At 47.6% G+C, this 24,008-nt stretch overlaps 1 protein-coding gene across 2 annotated transcripts in view; it reads left to right on the top strand.

Moving 5' to 3' along the window:
* Positions 1–24,008, top strand: part of STX1A (syntaxin 1A) — a 127,997-nt gene that overhangs the window by 13,501 nt on the left and 90,488 nt on the right. For both annotated transcript variants that reach the window (XM_067309797.1, XM_067309796.1), the window contains exons 2-3: positions 12,957–13,034; positions 14,319–14,418. In XM_067309797.1, the coding sequence (XP_067165898.1) occupies positions 12,957–13,034; positions 14,319–14,418 (178 nt within the window). The remainder of the gene's footprint in view (positions 1–12,956; positions 13,035–14,318; positions 14,419–24,008) is intronic.

The following is a 24,008-nucleotide window of genomic DNA, read 5'->3' as shown; positions in this document are numbered from 1 at the left end:
ACCACTTTACAAACTGTCATGATTTTTTGCATGTAGATCTTCTCCCTGTAAAATAGGCAACAGGAGTTGTAATGGTGCAGAGCGCTTTGCCTCCCTTGTCTGCAGGCTTTGCTTTCTTCTTGTTTCACCTGCCACTTCTAGGTGCAAAACTAGCCTCACAACCACTCTGACGTCACCAAGACTTGATGTCAATCTTGGAATACTTGTGTTGAGACCAAAGTGTATTGAGCCTCTCAGAAAGCATCTTTATATGCTAATCCTAGTGCCTCTGTAGAATATTAGATGAGCACAGAGAGCCTTCTGGGCTGGAGAGGAAAGATAATTGCTGTGGTGTTGCTAGTGCCGCCGCTGCTCATGAGAAACTCTGGTCTGTAAAGGAGTTTTATAAAAGCAACGTTTTCTTTCAGTGTTATGTATCCTGGCTCCTGCCTGCTGATTTCAGTGCCTGTGGCTGGTTTGAGCTCTGCAGCCGCAATGAGCCCCAGCAGGGCTGTGGGTCCTAAGCTGGCTTGTGCTCTGACTTGCGTGTAATTGCCTATGGGGTTAACCCCAGTCAGAATGACTGGCCATTTCCCACTGTGCCTGCAGCCCTTTCCTGGCGTGGGAGGTACGGCCCGGTGTGAAAATCCAAGAGGAGAGCAGGATGCTCGGTAGTCGGCTCTTTTGAGAGTGGAGGTAAGCCACATTGAGTTCCAAAGTGTTATGTAATACTTCCAAAATATTACACTTCAACAGGGCGAGTACCTACAGCATTTTTAAATGAAATTGAGAAGTTAGGACTGTGTGGACACCAAGTTGTGCATGAGCCAGTAATGTGCCCTTGTGGCCAAGAAGGCCAAGGATATCCTGGGGTGCATTAGGAAGAGTGTTGCCAGCAGGTCGAGGGGGGTGATTCTCCCCCTCTCCTCAGCCCTGGGGAGGCCACATCTGGAGTACTGTGTCTGGTTCTGGGCTCTCCAGTACAAGAGGGATGTGGCACTACTGGAGCGAGTCCAGCGGAGGGCTACCAAGATGATGAGGGGACTGGAGCATCTCTCGTATGAGGAAAGTCTGAGAGAACTGGGCCTGTTTAGCCTGGAGAAGAGAAGGGCTGAGGGAGGATCTTATCAATGTATACAAATATCTAAATGGGGGGGTGTCAAGAGGATATGAGCAGACTCTTTTCAGTGGTGCCCAGCGACAGGACGCAAGGCAATGGGCACAAACTGAAACACAGAAAGTTCCATCTGAATATGAGGAAAAACTTCACTGTGAGGGCGACTGGGCACTGGAACAGGTTGCTCAGAGAGGCTGTGGAGTCTACTTCTCTGGAGATATTCAAAACCTGCCTGGACATTATCCTGTGCAACGTGCTGTAGGTGATCCTGCTTGAGCAGGGGGGTTGGACTAGATGATCTCCAGAGGTCCCTTCCAACCTCAACCATTCTGTGATTCTGTGATAATGCTGATGTGGAGAAAATGAGCGTATTTCATCAGGGTCAGTAATTGGACTTTCTGCTTTAGCATGTGATGGGTTGTCAGCCAGTGCTCAGGGAAATATGAGTGTGCCACATAGTATCATCTCCGAGTAAACGAGGAGAAATCAGAAGGTGAAGCTTCCCCTTTCTCTAATGTCTGAAAGTAAATCTATTCCCCAAGAAGGACAAGTAGGGAACGTCCTTGGGCAAAATGAAGGTCTGTGGAGATAACCAGCAGTTCACAGTTGGTTGAATTCCTTACACGCCTGCCTGAGTCCAGTCTGCTCTGGGAATCTAAAATGTTCCTACCATGACTGAGCCTCTCTTCTGAATACTTGGTAGCTGCAGCGTATCTTTCAGGGATATATATATATATATATATATTTTTAATTATGAATGTAGGGTCAAGAAGTCATTGCTTGCAGAATGTTGTCTCTTAGTAAATCATTCCCACGTAGCTTAATAGAGCCACATGCAGTAAGACCTTCCACGGGGTAGAAGGACATTAAGAAACTAATTTCAGATGAATTAAGTCTGTCTGCTGTTTCTCATCCAAACTGTGTTTTAGCTATTACTGCAAATGTGTGAAGTACTGACTGTAGCGTAGATCATAAGTACTGTTCATGTCCTGGAATTATACAAGTCAGTGAACCCAGCTGCTTGCCCTGTGTGTGACCGGTGGTACCTCTGTCATCCCTAACACTTGTTCCTAATAGTTAAATGGAATTTAACATGCCTGTTTCTAGAACTTAGTTTAGGAGCTGACCAATGCTCTGCTAAAATGGCTGGGCTTTATGCCAAAGGTTGGTAACATAATAGTGCAGTAAGGAAAGTGAACACCTAAGGACAAAACTCTCTTGGAAATCTTGTTATCCGTTGTGCTGCTAGTGTTGGAAACTTGAAACGCTTACTGACTCATGTAGATACTGATGAATGCTAAAGTCTTTTTTTTGCCTTGAACTTTATTCATCAAAAAGTCTGAAATATGGGCTGATTTTGGTGAATAATGGAATTGAATACAATTAAATATAGCCAATGAGCAGACTGTAAAATGTCCAGGTTATTATGCTGCATAGTTGTACTAGATGTATAGACTGTATATACTAAGACTGAGGCTATAGGTGATTTAAGCTGCGGTCTCAGGTGGTTCAGCTCTCCAGAGCAGTTCTCCCATGAGGCAGACCCTCTGGCAGCCCTTCTTGTCCTTAGCCTTGACACCATTTCCTTGAAAATGGTTCTGAGCTGGACTTCTGGCTCTGGACACCTGAAGTTTGAGCATAGACTAGGTTAGGCTGCTGCCAAACTCTAACTGTAACCCTGAGGTGTGAATGGTAAATACAGTCTCCCAGGATGATGGTGGTTTCTTTTAATAGGTAGGAGACCTGTGGGTGGTTTGAACCTTGTTTGTGTGAAGTTCTAACAGCAGAGCTGCAGCGAGCGGCTCTCAGTTGCTGAGCATAGCAGAGCTTTGCATGCAGTTAGGCCGGGATGTTTGCAGGAACTTGGCATCCATGATCTTTAATACGTGGCTTATCAGGTTTTAAGATGGCCAAGAAGAGATTCCCTTGCAGCTCACTGCAGAATTATTCTGACCTCATCCATCTTCTCAGCTGCACATGCAGCCACAACCTGGAGCTTGGAGTGCCAGGAGAGCTGGCCTCATCTGTGCAGAGCAAGGTTTGGCAAGTGCTCTCTGCCTGGCATGTGAAATATTTGGGGTTCTTTGACTTCATAAGGAAAACGAGCAACCTGATTTCAGACCCCGTGTGTGCTATTCGCTGCTCTGTGTGAATGTGTAGTCAGGGTGCAGTCTGCTGCCCTTTCTCAGGCAGGACTTGTTTTCAGAGAGCAGCCTTCCTGCAGAGCAGAGGCAAAAGTGGCTTGTAGTGTTTGCATCATGTGGGATGCTTTGGTTTTGGTGCATAAAGTACAGTCACTTGACAAGGAAAGTCAAGCCCCGCATAGCTGAAATTTCTCAGCCTGGGGTAGATCAGCGGAGAGGTATCTGGTAAATGAAAAAGGATTCACCCAGGAAATGAAGATGGAGAGCAGTGGACTGCATCTGTTAGGGCTGAGACCTGTTTTTAGTTAAGTTAAGGGCCCTTAAAAGGGGGTAGCAGCTGTTGTGGCTTCTTTTGTTCCTTCCTCTGAGCTTTTGCAAAGCTTGCGTTATCACCTTTGGAAAAGTATGCCAATGCATGGCACTGGCTACCCCAGCCTTTGAGTTATGAGCAGTGGTTGGACCACAGGCTAGCTGCCTTCTCTGTGTACTGTTCACCATGTGACATAATGGGTTATCTTTCCTGTTAAGGGCAAGTAGTCTGGTTTTGGGGCTGCCCTTTCAAGACCAGTTTGTGGCTGGTGCAGAGGCCTGGATGAAGCTGGGGATGTCCTGGATGTTTCCTAAGAAAGGTTCAGCTTGAACTGTTTTGAGTGCCCCTGATAAGGCCCCTAGGAAGGACCAGGCTGGGCTTTGGGGGCTCAATACTGTCCCTTCAGGGCTGGCAAGGCAGTCAGCAGCCTCCAAGCCCAAATGCACATCTCTCTTTTGCACCCTAGCCATGGCTCTGCTGTGCTTGCACTGTGTTCACAAATGCATCCGGGCATGGCTAAATTCATCTGAAATGCTAACAAAATATAGCGGGAGATAAAGCTTTTGCTTAGCTGGTGCTAAGATAATAGAGACCTAGTTATTGTCACGCTACAAATCTCCCTGCCTGCTGCCTTAGGCTTGTTGGTTTTCGGAAGACGGAGCGTGTTTCGAGTCTCTTTGGTTAGTTTATGCTCCTCTGCCATCTTTCAGAAAGTGCCTGCTGAAGGAATGAGGTTTGTTTGAACCAGAGGGATGTAATCTGCCAGATAATGAATTTATTAGCAATGTGCTTATTAAAAAACCCACAGAGCCAGGGTGCCTGGGGCTCTTCAGACTGTCTTCCCGCATGCAATTCTGGTGGAGCACCTGCTCTGTTTCACGGTGAAGGGGATCTGCAGGTCAGCTCTGCTTCCTCCTGAGATTTCAGCCCTCTTGGAACAGAGGCTGTTTAAATTGGTGATGCTCTGAAAGGTGCAGGAGAAGCCTGTCCTTTCTGTCCCTCTTTTACTGCCCTCATCAGCATTAGCTCTGCTTAAGGAAATAGAGAGTTCTTGCATTTCAGTAGCCAGCCTCCCTGCCTTGGCTCTGCTCTTGGGTTTGCTGTGCAAAAGCTGACTCTAGCAGACTCGAGAAATCAAAACCACTGTAAAAGAGAGGCTTTCTTCATCTATCCTGTGTGGCAGGTGAGAGAAGTTACTCCAGTCCTTCCTGTTTTTTCTGATCTGTTCAGAAATCCCTAACAGGAGGACGTGCTTCAGAGCTCTTGCCTCACTTGTGCGTGCAACATGATGAATAACCAGGGCTGCTAATTGATATCTATATGCAAAAAGGGGGCAATACCAGTGACCTTGTCACACAAGGACTGCAAGGCAGTGGAGTTACAGCACAAAGTGCAGACTGCTTGCTGACTAATTGTATTAATTAACTTGAGCTCATCCTTTACTATAAGCTGATTTGAGAGCTAGTCTCACCTAAGGCACTTAGCCATAATAAAGCATTGTAAGTCTCCTTTTCCTCTGTTCCCCTAAACCATCTTAAAGTTGAAAGTAGATGTGGGCTGGCTGGCTGCCTGCAATGTTGAGCCAATCCTGAGAGGCGCATTTGGCTGGGAGAAGAGATGTCTGCAAAAGTAACCCAATTCCTTCCCTCCTCTGTCAGGAAAGCAGGCAAATTGGGTCAGCTCTGTGATGCCCTGTGCCTTGGTCTGGCTCAGCAGAGTTAAAGATGCAGTCGAACTTTAATGTTTCTCAGATGCAAAATATCCTTTACTAATCTGATGTTGCTAACACATCAGAAGCATTAGGCAGATGCCAAGAAGAATGGATAGTCGTTAAGGCATGGCTGACCACTGAGAAACACAGAAATGATTGCATGCGTAGAGTGCTTGGGTGAATTCTAGGGTTTGTTTCTCACTTCGCATTGGGAGTCAAGACTGGGCTTTTTAAGGCTTTGAAATACTTTTTACTTGTGTTGAGCAAAACCAGCAGATAGCTTACCTAGACCAGAGCTTTCCTCAGTTTTCAGTCTGACTGGCCATGGCTTTGCAAACTTAGGATGCCTGAGCTAGAAGCCTGTTTGGGGTGGTTTGGTGTGTGGAAACCAAAGTACTGTTGTCTGTGTGGATGATTAGGTTTTTATGAGGAAGGTTTTCTGGTTTTGTTTCTGCTTTGACAGTGGTTTAGGGGAAGCCACTTTTATCGTGGGATAAGAGTGCCTGTGAGGGACGGTTGCAGTGCTGCACCTTGAATAAGATAAAGCAGGACCCTAAGCTCTGGGCATAGCTGAATGCCAAATGGGTGGGAGGCAGCAGTGCTGGCTGACTCGATGTACAGCGCTTCTCCAGGCGCTGTGCTTGATTCAGCAAACTGATCTCCCGGAATGGAAGATGTTGGGATCAGATGATCCTTCAGTATCCTGCATCTCTGGGGAGTTTTGGGGTGTTGTGCCTGCCCAGTAATGTCTTCTCCTTCTCAAGCCTGGGAAGCAGAGCCCTTGTTAACCCCATAAACATTGCCAGGAAGCTGTTTCTTCCCATGTGTCCATGCACTTTGAGGCTGTAGGATCAGAGGCAGCAAGGCAGGGAAATCAGCCTGACTTCGCTCTGACGCATGGCGAGAACTGTGCATGTCAGATGTGGCATGGCACAGAGGGTATTTCCAATTACGTAGTTTGGACAGATGGTGCCCTTATCCAGCCCACAGTGACTTTGCTGTAGTGACACATGCCCTCCCAACCATGAGGCTCCATCCTTGTAATTTCCTCTTAGCAGGGCTCCCCACAGTGCTTTTGTGCTGCTTTCAGCGTGCGCAGCAGGGCAGCATGGTGTTTAGTGCCTGGCCTAAATAACCACAATCACTTGGCCTTTGTATCAGCTCTCTGTAGCAGGCGGGGGAAGAGTTGACTTTAAAATAGAAGTGCCTTTTAAAAGGCTAGTTGTGGCTTTGCTGGAAACCCTCTCCTTGAGCTATGTCTTGTGTTCATCTGTGATTTCTGAGCCTAACAGAAATGGCAAGGGTCCAGCAGTCAGCAGGGAGCAATGAAAATGAGTAAAGATGTGTCATCCTGTAAGCAAGATGAGCTGGGACTGTTTCATATACAGAAAAGGTATATACAGAGAGGTGATGAAGAAACAGGCATCTGTGCAAGATGCATGTTGAACTAATCTGTTTGCTGCTGGTACCCTCTGCTCTTGTGTGATCGCGTTAAAAGCCTGCGTTTGAAACTGGTGGTATGGACTGCTTTCCTTGCAGGGTTCAGAAAGAGGTTAAAAATTCCGGTGAATGAAGATGCTGCCAGAATGAAGGCAAAAGGGGTTGATGGATTCTGGAAAACTCGTGAAGGATGGGAACTTGTGCTTTCCCATGCATAGTTCAGGCTGTTGCTTGCCCAAGAAGGGCGCTTTGACATTGTCCTTTGGAGGTGTGGATATTGGCCATTGCTAGAGACAAGAAACTTAGTTCAGGCTGGATTAGTAAAACTAGACTGAACAGCACTGAGTGTAAGGGCTGGGTCTTCCTGTTGTTTGTTCAGCCTCCTGCATATGGTGCTGACTGGTGCCTCTGTGCACAACCGCTTTTCAGACAGTGACTGCTAACAATGGATCTTGTCCTGGCACAGTAATTTCCAGCGAAACTTCCTTGCATTGGTTAATCACATTATTTTCCTCTTTCTGTCCTATCAGGAGACTGTTCTTTTAGTTGTCCTTTAGCCAGACAGAGTCTGACATCTTGCTGTAGCTCCCTTTGGAATGCCTACAGGAGTGTTTTGCTGTTTGCTCTCAGGCTCATGGTCTGCCCACAGCCTGATCCATGATAGCAGTATAGCATGATAGCACCCTTGGGGAGGGTGAGAGCTTCTCTGGATCTACCTTTGTCCCAGCAAATGGGACAATAACACTCATTGGCTGGAACAATAACACTCATTGCAGTTGCCCTGTGTTATTGTCTGCTAAGCTTGCTGCCTGCCTTTTATGCTCTTTGGATAGCTGATTGCCCTGCCCAGTGTCCTGGCACGATGAATCCATCAGGCCTGCAACAGGGCGGCGTGGTGCTGCAAGTAGAACATGTCACATCTGGCAGAGCTGCTCTGTGTGCAGAGCCCCTCAGGGTGGTCTGAGCCGAGGGTGGGTTGCAGTGCCAGTCCTCGCCCTCTGCGCAATCCCCTGCATTGCGGGGTAAATTTCTGGGCAGGCTGACCAGCAGTGCCTGTGGCACATCAGTGCAAAGGGCCTGGGGACTGTATGGCATGAGATGCAGGGGTGAGCCAGCCTGGCCATGAAGTGTGCTGCCTCATGAGTTAGCTGGGGATGGATGGGTTGAATGGTGGGCTGCTGCCTAAGGAAAAGCTGCAATTACTTTGTTGCATGGGACCAGGAGGAGTCAACACAGTTGAAAGGAGTGCATTTGGGCTGTTAGAGGAAGGTGTTAAAATAGTGCAGAAGGTAAACTGGAATAGCCCGCTTCCTACCAGAAAACTGCACAAAATGCAACCTAACCACTCTCCAACAGCATAAAAATTGCACTGAGGTAATGAAGAAGAAAATCTAAGCATGTGGCAGTGGTACTGGTGGTGACTTTCAGGAAGACCAAAACAATCTAGGAATCTCTCCAGTGTTGTTCACTTTTTTTTTTTTCCTGAGTTGTACTGATAGCTCTGGCTAGATTTTATTCTTTGAGTTACATAATTTTTTTTGCAAATTTTATTCAGCATCTGGATGTGTAAATGGATTTGGATGATAACAGTGGTGGGTGAGCAGAGAAACTCAAAATTACCCTAATAGGCTGGGGTCAGCGAGCAGGAGACAGCCTCTGGTTTGGAGCTGGGAATGTTCTCTTGAGCCTGTTGGTCATGGCAATGGGCCGATCTTCTCACCCCTGGACTATTTGCTAGGGTAAAGGTGGTAAGCTCTCCTCACAACTGATCACTGTCCAGACCCTGGATGACCTGCTCCTGGAGACAGAGGAACCTGTCACCTGTGTTTGGTACCTTAGGTTTGCATCTGGGCTATGTGGGGTGTAAGCCCTGGGGAAGGACCTGGGCCCAATGTCAGGGAGCTCTTGATGACATGCTCTGTGGGGAGCCGCAGGGCAGCCAAAGCCGGGGAGCAGAGCCACTGATCTCCTGAAATGCTTATCTCTTCTGGTGAACTGAAATGTGTTGGGTAACCTCAGGGGCCAGTGCAGCATGGGGAGGTGGCCTGTAAGATTTCTCCTAACATTCACTGCAGCTGTGGAGCTGAAGGAGAAATGAAAGGAGCTTGTCAGGCTGCCTGTTTGTCCAGCTTTCTCTCTCCTTCTCTGACATCTTCTCTGCTTTGGCCAGTTTGTCCCCATCTTTGCAGGAATGCCCCAGCACAGGCTGTCCGGTACTGATAAAGTACCATGCCCCACAACAAGCTCTAGGAAGGTGTAAGAAGTCCCTTTTCCTCTAACCGGCGCACTTTGGAGAAGTGGAGTCTTCCTAATATTACTGTGTTAGAGCAATGACTGTGAAAATCCTGCATACTGAGACTGTGTAATGTACCTTATTGCTGGCTGGGGTGGCAATATTTTTGTCAGAAGGGAATGTCCTTGTCACTGGCAAGGAGAGGTTGGAAAGACTGGTAGGAAGGAGCCTGTGGTGAGCCCAGGAGCATGTATGTCCAGAGCAATATTTGAGTTGGCAACTGAGACTCCCTTACCATGGATGTGTTTTCCATCACTCACTACTTGTTTTACCAGGATCTGTTTGCGTTATATTTTTCAGAGATTCTTGAGGGGAGTCTAGATGGAAGCTTGTGATAATTTGTGCCATTTGGGATAACACTAGCGCAAGCAAGGCAGAAAATGTGCTCGTTTGTTTATGCTCAGCTGCAGATTTTCTGAGGAAATGTCCCTCAGTATGTGCAGGCATAAAGGATATTAACTGCCTGTATGACAGGCTCACCAAAGGACTTTGGATTCCCCCCAAACATCAGGTGCTTTGGGAATGGAGTCTGTCTTAATTAAATGCAGACAGTTCATGCTGAAAATGAAGCACAGCACAAACCAAGTGAGTTCTCTAGCAAAATGTAAGCCAGAAGGCAAAAATGGATCTAGAGGATTTTGGTAGTTTTAGGAAATGATGCATTTCAACTTCCTTGATCATGAACTCCTGTGCATGTGTAGGGAGTGTGTGAGTACAGTCCTCGCAGGCTGTGTCCCTGCTTGCTTGCTTGCAGATCTTTGCAGATATTGGGGACGTCGCACTGGGCTGTGCTTCTCTTGGAATCCAGGAGTGATAGTGGGACATGGTCGTGGCTCTTTCTGTTGATGTAAGGGAAAGGAGGAGTATGGCAAAAGAAGTGCATAGAGGTGGAAAGGTTCTTGGGAGAATATTGCTGGACATATATGGCATCTGGAAAAGAAAATGAGCTTTGGTGTTTTGTGTGTGTGTGTGTGTGTTTGCTTTTTTTCTGTTTTGGTATTTAAGCAGTGGTGAGGTTGGAGCTGACCCAGGGTTTGCATCTTGAGGGGTGGCAGCTACCAAGGGCCCTTTTAAGTCTGCAGACCCTGAGTGAACCTTTTGCTACAGCTAGCAGTGACTATGTTGATAAAATAGGGCTTATCTGAAGGCTGATGAGGTGAACTGCTGAATGAATAATGTAATCCCCTGAGGCAGCTGGGATGATGGAGGGCAACACCCTTTTATTTTACTAAGGAAGGCCCTGAATGAGGGTGGAGCAGCAATAATGTGGAGTACAGCTGGGCAGGGAGAGAAGGGTCCCTGCCCTTCTCTGAACTGCTTAGTGCAGGTCTCCCTGGTCTGGCCCTGGCTGCCTGGAGGCATTGAGTGGGGCACAGGAGTAGCGTGACAGAGCCTGCGGCCAAATCCTGCGCCTGGACCCAGGACAGCGAGGTTCCTGCTGGCCGCTGCCCCTGTGCTGCTCCAGGGGACTGGCTGTGGGAGTGCTCTGATTCACCTCCAGAGGAGCCAGGCTGGCTGCACCCTGCAAGTTAAATAGTTTGAAAGCCATCTGAGAGCATTCAAAAACAATGAACAAGCGGTTCACAAACATTCACAAACAAGCAGTTCGCTGGCAGAAAGGACTGTAGCTTCCTGTGTGAAGGACCCAAACTGCTCCCATATCACAGCTGCACCTGAAAAAGAAAGTATGTCCTCAGGCTCAGCTTTTCAGCCAGTCCTGAAAACATGTCCCCGGGAAAATCTTAGCTCTGATTCCATGTTTAACACTGTGTGGGGATTCCTTTTTGATGCATCAAGCTCCCTGCATGCCCCAGTAGCTGTGAGCGAGCTGTGATTGTCACTCATCAGCAGTCATGCTTCTGGTGAGAATGGACGGCTGGAGTGGGGGGGAAACTGAGACGTTCTTCCTTCTCCACCGGCAGAGTTGAGATGTGAGCGTTGGCTGCTGTGCTTGCTGAAGCCATTTATACCATTCTTCTGGCAATTACCTGTACTTCAGTGCACACCTGCTTCAAGTGACAGTGTTGTGGGTTGCCTACACAAGGGACAGCTGCTTAATGCTCTTTTGACTGTCTTTTGTCATGCAAAGCAGGGGCCTGACACATCTCTCTAGCTGTGCAGACTTACATGCACCTGGCTCTCTGCTAACCCTAAATTATGCTCTGGCTCTTCATGACAAACTGACCACTTTTGCAGCACTGGGAGAAATGAGGACTTGGTGTGTAGAGTGGGAGATGTTTTCTTGGGCCTCCCTCTGCCTCCTTGCTGTGAGGGCACACTTTGAATTTTGATAGCAAAAGACTTTAGAGAAGAAACCAGATTGTGCCTCTTTGCTAAAAGAGACTCCCCCCCCCCCTCGTTACACAGGGGAATTGCTTTGCTGGGGGGAGGATGCAGCGTGTCCAAAGCTCTTTCCAAAGTCTAGATTTGTGTTGGCATTTGTACGGTAGGTATGCCTGTTAACCAGAGCCTGTTCCAGGAGGTGTCCATCAGCCAGGCTATACCTTCACCACAAGGGTGTGTTTTTACAGCAAATGAGTAACATAGAGTAAAATCCAAGTCAAAGCAAGAGTAACCTCTAGGTGCTCACCCTTGGGCTTGCTTTGTGCAACTCCATCAAAATCAGAGTGCACTGAGCAGTTCCTGCGCTGGTGGCTTCCACCATGCCCCCAGGCTTACTGTGCAGACTTGCCTAGTGAGCCAGTGGCTTGAGTGACTGGTGCTGGCTGCTCCAGGAAGGAGCTGGAAGAGAACGAAATGGGCAATTTTCAAATCCCCTTCCTCGGAACTGTTTCTTCTTTGTGGCCACAGAGTGGGTGTTGGATTTGGACAGCAACACTCTTGTTCTAATCGTGTCTGTTTGTCAAGGTCAGATTTTCACTTGACTCTTGACAACTCTCTTGATATCTTTGGATATGCCATTCACAAATTCATTACCAAAGCAAGCGGTGCCATGAGTAGTGGTAAAAATGAAAGCTGAGGTGGGATTGTCTTCTGTAGATGACTCCATCCAAGTGGGTCATACTAGGCTGAAAAAGACAATTTCAGGGAAGAAATAGGCAGTTCATCTGATTAATCTCAGGATAAGAGGAATCTCTCTGAAGAATTGCTGACTGTATTGACTAGCTTTCTGCAAAGGGACCACAGGATGACTAGCTCCTGTCTGCAAATTATGTAAAACTTGTTGGATGAATAAAGAGAATCTTCACTCTTATATCTTCTCCATTCTACTGAATCCTTTTCTTCAGCGAAGACAGAGTAAGAGGAAACTTTTCTACCCCATTAATTTTCCATTTCCCTCTGTCAAGTCTCTGCTTTGGATGGTATCTTTTAAATATATCCTTACATGGAAGACATTGAGATCATAATTTTCCTGCCATCTGTGAACTCGCGTGCTGCTTCTGCTGGGATGGGAGGTATTTTCATCACTGGTGACAATAATACATATGCTGCTCCAGACAAGGACACCCCCCTCATTTGCCTGCTGTGGTTATAGTATTTCTGTTATTTTCTGTTCTGTTCCACTTTTCCTACTCTCTATAACATCCCTGGTGTTTTTCTAATCACTGCTGTTTATTGAGCTGTTGTGCTCATGCACAGCTGAGGATAGCTCAGTGAGCACATAAAATTCTCCCTTCCAGCACAGTGTAAATGTGTAAATATCATTAGTCTCATTCTACGCTTGGCACAGAACAGCCAAGTGGTGTTACAGCTAGTTGCAGTGGTGTTTTTCATCATGCCTTTATTGCTGGAGCTGGATCTCGTTTGTTCTTTTTGTCTTCTTGTAGCACTCTGTGCAGCTGTGTCTGTGGGTGTCCCTCACTGTGGCTATCGTTTCTTCCCAGGTCCTGGGAGCATGTAAGCAAAGGAGAAGGGGAAGATGCACCTGAGATAAGTGCTTGGAATGGATCAGGAAGGTTTATAGGAAGCACTTGTTGATGCTTTTCTCCATGTCTTTGCAGGCAAAGGACAGTGATGATGATGATGAAGTCACTGTTAGCGTGGACCGAGATCGCTTCATGGATGAGTTCTTTGAACAGGTGAGAGTTTTGTTTCTTCAATGTAACTTTCAAGCCAGTTTCGAACCTTTCTGTTAGTGCTGGAACAGGCCATGTGGCTATGGTATGGATTCTCATTCCAGGCCTGGGAGGAGGAGCAGCTGCAGTTGAGTTAGGGATGGTTGTCCTGTCCTGATTAAGCACCAGCAGAATTGCATCAGGCTCTGGCTCCTCCAAGGTCCCATTCAGAGTGGGATTAGTGGGAACCAGGCTTCTCAGCAGACCTGAGGTGGCTGTGTGCTTACCCAGCCTAAAGGGCACTCTGCTTCTCCACCTGCTCCTGTAGAAACCAATGGGCCAACTGTGCAAAGTGACCAGTAAGTGGGTGCATGTGAGCCTGGGGAAACAGGCTGCAGAGTATGAGGCAGTCTTGTTGCAATGTGCATGCCTCCAAACTGCTATTAAAGCAGGCAGGCTCTAAAAACTCTCTTGAAAGCACCTCTGCAGAGTAGCAGTTTCTGCATGGGATTGATTTAATTTTGTGCCTCTCTTTAGCAAACAAGAGGTTGTCTTCTGGCATGTGGGTGGTTGTAAGATATGCATGTGGATTTTTAGCATACCCTTAGCATGGCATGTGTGTAGGGGGTGTTAAAATGTATCTGTACAGGCAATGGAGTGCAGAATGAAAAATTTGACATGCAGATGGACGAAGATGAGCGAAGTGGTGGTGTGAGTCCAAGGAAAAGGTAAAGGTAGAGAATGTGCAGCCTAGTAGGCAGCAGGGCACAAGTACAGGTTCCCACTCTCTGCAATGTCGGCATGTTTCCTTGTAGTACAGGAGTGTGGGGAAGATACCAGCATTGAGAGGCAGCTTCTCACTTGGCCTCCCTGCTTTGTGTGGGGTGAGGATCAGACTGGGTTTCTCAGCCTGTGGAGCCAAGAGCTGCGGGGGACAGAGCTGGGACTGAGCCTGGCTTGTGCATCTTGAGCAATTTGCTCCATCTGAGATGCGGAGTCTGGGAATTCATAGATCTGGTGCTCATTTAAATAAACCTTACGTGTTTCCCAGCATATCAACAAAACATACAGGACCTAGAGTCTATATTATATTGTTGTGGCTCCAAAGCTGGCTGCTGTGATGTGGAAGATCTGTTTTCACATCAGGCCTACAGTTTGAGAATCCAGCTGGAAAATATCCACTGAAACTCTCCAAGGGGAAGTCTGCTGTGGTTCAGACATGTCATGGTTGCTTTTGCATAGGGTGTAATAATCCCTTCACTTTCCCAAACTTCAGGCTCTCAAAGGATGTCTGTCTTGTCTCCACAGGTGGAAGAAATTCGAGGGTTCATTGATAAAATTTCGGAGAACGTGGAGGAAGTGAAGAGGAAGCATAGCGCCATTCTTGCTTCGCCCAACCCAGATGAGAGTGAGTGAGGCTTGTTCTGCTTTCTTCTCTGCAGGGTCTGGGGGTGCTCATGGCTGCTCTGTGAGCTTGGGCTGCTTCTGGGTGGACAGAGCACATGCAGAAGTCCTCTTTGATAGCTTTCCAGCAAGAAGCCACTGAGATGGCTGATGGCCCAGATGAGGGAGGGCTGGAACCTGGGCTTGGATGGAAAGCAGACAGAGGAGCTACTGATGGCTTTTTTTGACTTGAGAGAGGTGAGATTTCTGAGGCTGGTGGAGACTTCCCAAAGGACAGGGGAATATAGAAGCTGAAAAGAGCAAATGGCCTTTTTTAATTCAGGTAGTCATTTTTCTGTTCTGTCCAAACAAAGCACTTGTTCTTCATTTGCTTCTATGTCAAATGTACTTAACTGCAGACAGAGGTGGTACTTCCAGTCTGTTGTGACTGGGAAGCAGCAAGATCTACTGGCTATGCAAAGGGAGCTGCGGGAGGAGTGTTTGAGAGAATTTGTAACACTGCCTACTTGCTCCCCAGCAATAGCTCCCAGCCTAAGATGCTACCTGGGGAGACTAAATGGATGAGGCGGTACTCGCAGCAAGAGCCAAGCACTGCCTGTTTGGCCTGAGAAATGGTACAAGCTTTTCTGAGTCTGCAGGTATGCATTTGTGAACCTGTCTTCCCTGGCCTGAAGGATGTTGCATTGCTGGCTGGCTACAGGGACTGTCCCTTCAGGGCCTTACTAATGTATGCCTGTTTTCTTTCCCAGCCATGTGTTTCTGTGGGGAGGTTTGTTGCCAGGGACAGAAGTTAAGGATAGCAGTCCTCATAAGGTGGCAAAATTTACCTCTGGGAGGCTAAGGGATCTGGCAGAGATACAGCTGTTGATGATGAATTCCCCTGTCCTGCAATACACTTGCTGCCATGTGAACACATGGCTAGATAAGAGATCTGAGGAAATTCAAAGGAAATGTGAACTTGCAGAGCATTTGCTATTCTATTGTGGGCAGTGGGATTTTCTTGGCGCAAAGATTTTCCAGGTCTGGTGTTTGCAAGCCCCTCCTTTGGGGAGCAGGCAGGACCAAGGTGCTGAGCTGTAAAAAAAAAAAAAAAAAAAAAAAAAAAAAAAAAAAAAAAAAAAAAATACTGAAAGTGGGGATGAACACAGCTAGTTGGAGCTGCTTGTCAGCATGGCTGGACCCTGTGCTCCTGACAGGCTCTGCCATGTGTTGTAGTGTATAGCAGGCAACACAGAAAACACTGATCTTTCAGAGGGATGCTATTTAAACAGAAGGATCCCCAACTCTGCTGCACCTAGCTCTTTTTGAGGTCTTGCTGTGAACTGATGTGGGTTCTCCTTTGCCCACTTCCCTCTCTAAGCAGGAAGAGCTCAGGCAGTGCTGGTGATTGTGGAGCTGATAAAGTGCTGCAACAGCAACTGCTTGTGAGTGTGTTGTCTCCGAGCTGCCGGCAGCCTTTGTCATCAGCAAAGGTGTTGCTTTCACAGGCCAGACAGCAATTGCTGATGAGCTGAACGCTACTGTGCTGCCCAGGCTGTAGTGACTCTGATGCAGTGGTGTAAAAGGAGCGGGAAAGCTGAGGGAATGGGTGCTGAGAGCAGACCTGTCTTGGCATCTACCCTCACCCACTTTTCCTCATTTGCCCAATGCATTTCCATGTCTGCTCACATCCTTCCAGCTTTGACTTGTTTCTAGCAGTCCCAGGAACTGTCTGTATGCATGTTTTTTTTGTGACCAACTCCCCTTCCAATCAAGAGATATTGCTAATTGCTTGGAAGCACCTGGCCCTTCCTAAACAATCTCATACTCCCCCCTCCGGGCAGCAGCTCCTCAGCTAAAATTCATTTGGCCCAGCCTGAAAGTGGGGGATTTTCTCAAGGGAATTCATGCATCTTGGGCTGTTGCTCACCTATCCTCTAGGCTTTTTTGATTTGTGTTTGCACTGCAGCATTTTGTAGTCTTTCTGTTTGTGTGTCTTCATGAAAGAGCGTCACTGTTTTGCTTCTGACTGTTGGGCTCATACAGTGTGCATCAGCATGGTGTCTGCTCTGGGTCGAGCCAATCTCAGACTGCAAAGGGCACTTACGGCCTAAAAATATAGTAATCTGTTTAGAGGTCTGAGATCTGCAGCAAACAAGATGCTGTGACATTGATGTGACTTCCAGAAGCATCTAGGAGGTTGGGAGTGCTTTTGGTTTTGTTTTACAGTGGTGCCCTGTCTTGATATTGTAGAGAATTTGGTATATAATGCCAAAAGCCATTTAGGCAGCAAAAGAAGAGCCTGCATCTTTTGAAGAAATTAGCATTTTGTAACATTGTGGCCTGTCCAGAATGTCCAGGGCGTCTAATTAGGTGCTGAATGGTAGATGCCTCACAGCAAATTCCAGCAAGGCAATAACAAGAGTTCCTTGACCATGACAGACCCTTACCAAGCATGGTAAACACCAGGTTTCATCTCAATAGACCAGCCTCCTGCTCCACAAGATTGCTCCAACTGGAGCTGCAGGCGTGTGTATAGTGTTAGCTATGCTGTAGTCACAGGTGAGGCTGGGACAGAACATATATACAAGGACTGATGAAATAGGGTGTAAGCTACTGTCTGAGGACTGCACCATTTTCCATTCTGTTGCATCTGCAGATGGGACATTGACATTTTCTCAGGAAAGAGCAAGACTATGGATGTAGCTGTAGGGGTCTAAGTAGATAATTTAGAAAGGCATTTAACTCCCATGGCTTTTTAAAGGCAGCCAGTGCACTGTCTAATGAAACAGTGGGACAGTTCTTGGGATAGCTACAAGTGTAGTACTTGTAGCTTTTCAGTTCCCATGAACTCAGCCAGACCAAGAGCGGTGTAATTCTTTTTCCCGGTACTCTACACCCAGTGTGGCATGCAAAGCATGGTAGAAGCTCAGAAAATTTTGGGATTAATCTCAGCTTTAATCTTATTTGAAGTTCAGCCCTGTGTTTTGGTTTGGGTGTGCACAGGAGTTAATGCTATTCTGTTTCAGGATCAAGGAGAGGTTGGGAGATGCTGCTGCTCTTTTAATCCTCTGTGTTCTTGAGGATATTTATCTCTGTCTTGGTGTCACTTAGCAAATTTTTTTGCCCTTAGGAGCTTCCATGTATCTTAGCAATGGGGCCATGAAACGCAGCTGCTGGGCTGATGTCTTCTGTTGTACCTTGATTCCACAATGGCGCAGAAAGGATGCTGTGACAAGCAGCTTTTAAAGGCCAGAGATGGATGCCTGGTCTCTGGCAAATGTGCTGGGGACTCTGAGCTGTGTTTTGCTAGTGTCTTTTGCCTTCCTACTTGTCATCAGGCATTTCAAACCACCAGCCTGTTCTGCCCTGAGCCTTGGTACAGGCAGGCCTGTGGAGAGAGGCTGTTCACAGAACAGGCTGGATGAGAAAAATCAGCTAATTTGTGCTGGTGGGTAGAAAGCTCTGAAAGGGATTCTCTAGGCAGTTTGCACTCTTCAGACTGAGTCTGAAAGAAAGTGATTATAGAAATTGCTTTGCTGAGCAGTAAGTGATTCTGCAGCCAAGGGTTATCCACAGTGGCATGGTGCCATATAGCAGGAGCTGAGAAGCTGTGAGGGTGCTGCTTTGTTCTGACCTGACTAAAGAGGAGCTTCAGTCCTTTCCTGTGGTGACGAATGCTGTGAAATGAGGAACCACAGGTGTTGGCATGGTGTCTGGACAGGCCCCTGTGCCCTAGGAGCTCCTCCCTGGGCTCCTGAGCCTGCAGAGATGCTTGTTTGGGTGATTTCCACGATCACCTCTGCTTCAGTGTCCACCTGAAGGTGTTTGAGGCCAGGGGATGGAGTTGAAAGGCTCGGTGCCTCCTGCCTTCCTGCTGGGCTGTCTGACCCTGTCCTTGTCTTCCTCCCAAGCCTCCCTGCCCTGGTGGTCAGGACCAGTTAGATATGCGCATTGAGTCTTACAGGAATTGAAGACTATAATAATTAAGAATGCAAAGGTTTGTTCTTAACCAGGGAAATTACTTTATTGAAACTAACTTTGAAATTAAGCAGCATGCTTTCCACGAGCTATGGGAAGGGGATAGAGCCAAATGGCACTAAAGCAGAGGAGATGAAAACACACCAAGATCAGCCTTTTACTTCTCTTTACTTTTTACCAGTACTTTGAACTATAGTAGTGATCACAGTCAAGGTAAGAGGTGCTGCTATCTGCAGGGACCAAACTCACTGTGGATTTGAGGTTGTGTTTTGAGAGTTGTCCCCTCTGGAACATTACATTTGTTATTTCTTAGTTATCTAAGCGCTTTAGCATCATATAAAACATCCATTAAACCATTGGTGGGAAGTCTTTCTCTTTATTTTCAGAAGAAAGATACAGATTTCTAGTTGTTCTCTGTAGGCAGATGTGCTCTGAGTTGTGCAGCTCAGTTTGTTGCATGGTAGGGATCTTACATTAAGAGATATGAGCCACTTAAACACATTGGCAGATACATCCTAGAGCTGGAGCATCTTGGAATAAGGATTCAGAAGATTAAGGCAGAACTGGGCTGGTAGTTTGAGGAAATGCATTAAAAATGGCTTATGGGTCACCTTTGAAGCGTTCTGAGTGGTTGTATGCACAGTGTCTGCTGTCTGAATTGTTTGCTGTTTTATTCAAGGCCTCTAATAGAGGAGAGAGACTCTAAAGGTAAAATCCTAGTGAAACTTCTGTGTTAAAGGATTGTGTGCATTGTGCCTCCAGACAAAAGTCATCTTAACTAGACATAGGGCCCTCTGTGCTCTTCCATATATCCTCTGTTGAGGCTGTTCAAGAAAATGAAGTTCCAATTGTCCAGGGCACTGCGTGAGACTTGGATTTAGCACATGTGCTAGAGGTACTGGATTAGAGCCTTTCCTCTGCAGAAAGGTTCATCTCTTCCCTTCCCACTGATAGCTCTTCTGGCTGCACAGATTGTTCTCAGATCTGAGTTACTACTGCTGCCGGTGCTTATTTTGGTGTCCTGTGGGTGGGCATCTGGCTTGCTCAGCCACTGTGCCTGCGAGGTTGCAGCCCACTTGCCTGCATTTGCTTTGCTTGCCTTGCCTGGCTCCCGAGGGGCTGGAGCCCTGGGGCAGAGCAGTCGCGGAGGTGAGGAGGACAGCAGCTGCCGACCAAGCACCCGGTTGCTGCAGAGGCTGCAGGAGCCCCACAGGAGGGCAGTTTTACGTCACGGCTTGGGATGCACTGAGAGGCCGCTTGCCCTTTAGTTGGTCACAGAGCTCCTTGGGCTAGGAGGATGATGTTGCTACTCTTCCCAATTTGAATCGCCACTTCTGTGCAAAATCTGTTCTTAAAATCCTTGAGGATGAACTGCTACCTCTGTTGTCACTTCTGCTGCTTGAAGTGGACTGTTATTTTATTGGTCCTTGGTTCAGGGTGGTGACCAGAGGAGATGGCTTTGAATGGTGAGCCACCAAATGGAGAAGAATTTAATAATTTTTTCCTGGAGCAGTCAGTAAGGGCTGCTTTGCCATTCATTTTCTCTGTGCGCCAGTTTTTCTCCCTGGTTCCATGCTAGCAATTCTTTTCACTGTGTTATATAACAGATGGTGTGTGGTGAATGAATTGCCTCGGGAGACATAAATCTTCAAATCTGAAGTTGGTGTCTTTCAGACTGTCAGCTCAGTCCATTTCCAGTTGACTTCAGAAGGCTTGATAAATATTTAAAACCTCTAGGTAGGCCCATTATTGCTCTGCAACAGGACAGCAGAGGAGATTTGGTCTCACATGTATTTAACTTCCAGTTTCATAGATTCATAGATTTAAGCTGCACAAGACTGAGGCTTCTGGACACTAGGGTGCAGGTCGTGTGTGTCATCTTCCCCCCCCCCCCCCCCTTTTTTTCCAGGTTACAGAATCACAGAATGGTTGAGGTTGAAAGGGACCTCTGGAGATCATCTAGTCCAACTCCCTTACTCAAGCAGAGTCACCTACAGCATGTTGCCCAGGACCCTGGCCAGAAGGCTTCTGAATATCTCCAAGGAAGGAGACTCCACAACCTCTCTGGGCAATGTGTTCTAGTGCTCAGTCACCCTTAGAGTTAAAAAGTTTTTCCTTATGCCCAGATAGAACTTTCTGTGTTTCAGTTTGTGCCCATTGCCTCTCCTCCTATCTCTGGGCACCACTGAGAAGAGTCTGGTCCCATCCTCTTTACAGATGCTTATACATATTGATAAGATCCACCCCCCTCAGTCTTCTCTTCTCCAGGCTGAAGAGTCCCAGCTCTCTCAGCCTTTCCTCATATGAGAGATGCTCCAGTCCCTTCATCATCTTAGTAGCCTTTTGCTGGACTTGCTCCAGTAGCTCCATATGTCTCTTGTACTGCGGAGCCCAGAACTGGACACAGTACTCCAGGTGTGTCCTCACCAGGCCTGAGTAGAGGGGCAGGATTACCTCCCTCGACCTGCTGGCAACATTCTTCCTGATGCACCCCAGGATACCATTGGCCTTCTTGGCCACAAGGGCACACTGCTGCCTCATGCTTAACTTAGTGTCCACCAGCGCTCCCAGGTCCTTCTCCACAGAGCTGCTTTCCAGCAGGTCAACCCCCAACCTGTACTGGTGCACGGGGTTATTCCTCCCTAGGTGCAGGACTCTGCACTTGTCTTTGTTGAACCTCATGAGGTTCCTCTCTGCCCACCTCTCCAGCCTGTCCAAGTCTCTTTGAATGGCAGCACAACCCTCTGCTGTACCAGCCACTCCTCCCAGTTTTGTATCATCAGCAAACTGTCCCTTCATCCAGGTCATTGATGAAGAAGTTCAACAAGACTGGACCCAGGACTGACCCCTGGGGGACGCCGCTAGCTATAGGCCTCCAACTAGACTCTTCACCGCTGATCACAACCCTCTGAGCTCTGCCATTCAGCCAGTTCTCAATCCACCTCACTGTCCACTCATCTAAACCACACTTCCTCAGCTTCCCTATGAGGATGTTCTGGGAGACAGTGTCAAAAGCCTTGCTGAAGTCAAGGGAGACAACATCCCCTGCTCTCCCCTCATCCACCCAGCCAGTCATTCCATCATAGAAGGCCATCAAGTTGGTTAAGCATGATTTTCCCCCTCTGTGAATCCATGCTGACTACTCCTGATCACCTTCTTGTACTTCGGGTTCTGTGACTGCTGGATGAGATTTGAGTTATTTGGAGAGTGGCCTCTAATTTCTAACACAGTATCTTCTGCTAGAGAAATGTCGGTAGTCAAGGAGACAAATCATAGTTGCCTACCTTTGTATAATGTTTTTAAGCAAAGTTATCTAGTGCTAAAAAAGCAAGATGCAGTTTTGAGTTGTTTTGATGTCTAAGCTCTGACCAAACACCACTGGACAGGCTCTCTGAGCTGAGTGCTGTGTATTTCCTTTCTCTAAACCTTGCAGCTCTGTGCATTCTTTTGGTAGATGTTACAGCTGGAAGTCTGCCAAGCTCAGAGAGGGTATTGCCTGGGCATTAGTCGCACATGGAGGCTGCTGGGTGCAGCAGCTAGTTCTTGCTGAAGCTACTCTCCCTGTTTCCATGGCTGGTTAGCTCTGCTTCTTGCTGTGCTATAGTTTTTCTTGGGCGTACGTTCCCTAGTTGAGCTAGGACAGAGAAGAGGTTTCCTTGAAGACCATGAGTTGTAGTGTATGCCGTGTTACATGAGGGACTGTTTTGGCCATAGTGTTAGAGGCTTCAGGCTCAGGCTTACATGATGCTCCTTCAGAAAAAGCAGTATGAAGGGGGGGGGGGAAGTATTTCTATGAAGAGACCCTATACGTTATCTTATTCTCCCATCCTTGGAGCTGTCTTTGCTCTTCCACCCTGTGCACTGCCTTTACCATCTTCCCCAGGATGGGAAATCAGAGCTAACACAAACTTGAGCAGCCTTAGAAGATGAAGACCCAAAAGGAGGTGGAAGTGAGCCTGGCCCAGAGCCAACCAGCCAGAGCAAGGGACCTATCAAAGGGGTGCCTGAGTGTTGTGGGCACAGAAAGCAAAGCAGTTCATCCCCTTTCTGGTTCACCTTGCTCATCTTATCCCTGCTCTGCATCCCTGTCAGGAGCTGCTGTCTCCCCTGCCTGAATTACATCCCACTTGGGCCTGGCCATGCTTGGTTTTCAGGGCAGGCAGGGTTGCAGTGTTTGTGCTTGGTGCTCTACAGGAACATGGCAAAGACTGCTCCAGCTCTGAGGAGTTTCTCCTTCTCAGCCTGGAAGAGAGATGGCAATGTGGGCCCTGGATCCGATAAACATAGAATCACGAGTGTCTTGGAGAGTGGACAGGGCCTGATTGTTCACTGCATCTTCCAGTGCAAGACTGGGAATGGGGAGGACATCAAACGAAGCTAGTAGATGGACAGGTTCCTACCAAAAGAGGTGTTTCTTCACCTGCAGTGTAGTTAAGGCCCAGAGTTCTTTAGACTGGTTCGTAAAAGGGAAGCCACTCTGATCTAGGGAGTCTAAGCCGCAAAATGCCAAAAATCTGAAGAGGTACTTCTGTGTGCATGCCCTCTTCTTGTACTGGTCCTTAGCATGTGCTCTTGGCTACTGTCAAAGGTAGGGCAGCAGGATAAACGTTCTTATGTCTTCCATAGAAAGTTTACTTGCTCAGAGCCAGATTGAATCTTGAATGGGGATCAGGGCACTGTACAGTAGCAGAACTGCTCTCTCATTACAGGACCCAGGAAATGTGCATTTAATTTGGCTCCCCTAATTTGGAGAGGGGGAATGGGGAACCTGATCTTTCCCCTCTGTAAGTCTACCCTGCTGCCTCTGACACTGTAGAAATGGAGCCATTGTGCCTGCTGTCAGCATGCTTTGCCCTGCTGCATCTTTGAGGCAGGTGCGTGGACTCCAAAAATAGAAGCTGTGTCATTGCAAAGGTGTGCTTTGTGCCAGCAGCACTATGCACAGGAAGGACTCGGTATGCTCCTTGAGAAAGGAATGAGGAAGAGATGCCATCCACTCCCTTCTTTCTGCACACGCTGCCTTCGTGTGTTTGATTTCCCTTCCCCTCTTGGATATATTTGTAAGGAGGGAGGTAGGAGGGATGCTGCTGGGAGCAGGGCCCTGTCCTCCGCTATGGTTTCCTGTGCAGGAGGCAGTAGGTTTGCTCCTACAATCAATTCTGTGGGATGAATGAGTTTCTGTATTTCATGGCTCATTTTTCATTTTCTGAGGATTATTTCCAGTTTCCTGCTTTGCATGGTTATGAGAGGAGGGAATTTTATTGTGCATTTCATGGTAACAGCTAGTTCAAGGGGGAATGTGGTTTCCAAGTGTCAGAGTTGGGATAATGAAGGACCCTTCCTTCAGTGCCAAGCAAGATGCGCTCTTCAATCTTGTGTCAGGAGGTGGGAGAAGGGCATTCGCAGTACATCTTTGTATCTGCTCTGGGTGAACAGTGACCTGCGCTGCCAGCACTACCCCATGGGAGGGTAGTGCTTTCTGAGGAGCAGGAAGGCCCTCATTGCAAACGTGGGTCTGAGATCCATGCTTGTCATTTCACTGGGGATTGCTTCCCACGTTGCTTGCAGTAAGGTGGAAGGACCAGGCTGATTCCTCTGAAAGACAGAGCTGCCCTTTGGAAAGCTGAGGCTGTG

This window comes from Apteryx mantelli, chromosome 22 (genome assembly GCF_036417845.1).
Source record: "Apteryx mantelli isolate bAptMan1 chromosome 22, bAptMan1.hap1, whole genome shotgun sequence".
NCBI classification, from domain to species: domain Eukaryota; kingdom Metazoa; phylum Chordata; class Aves; order Apterygiformes; family Apterygidae; genus Apteryx; species Apteryx mantelli.
The sequence above is the reverse complement of the archived record's forward strand: the minus strand, read 5'-3'. Positions and strand labels throughout refer to the sequence as shown.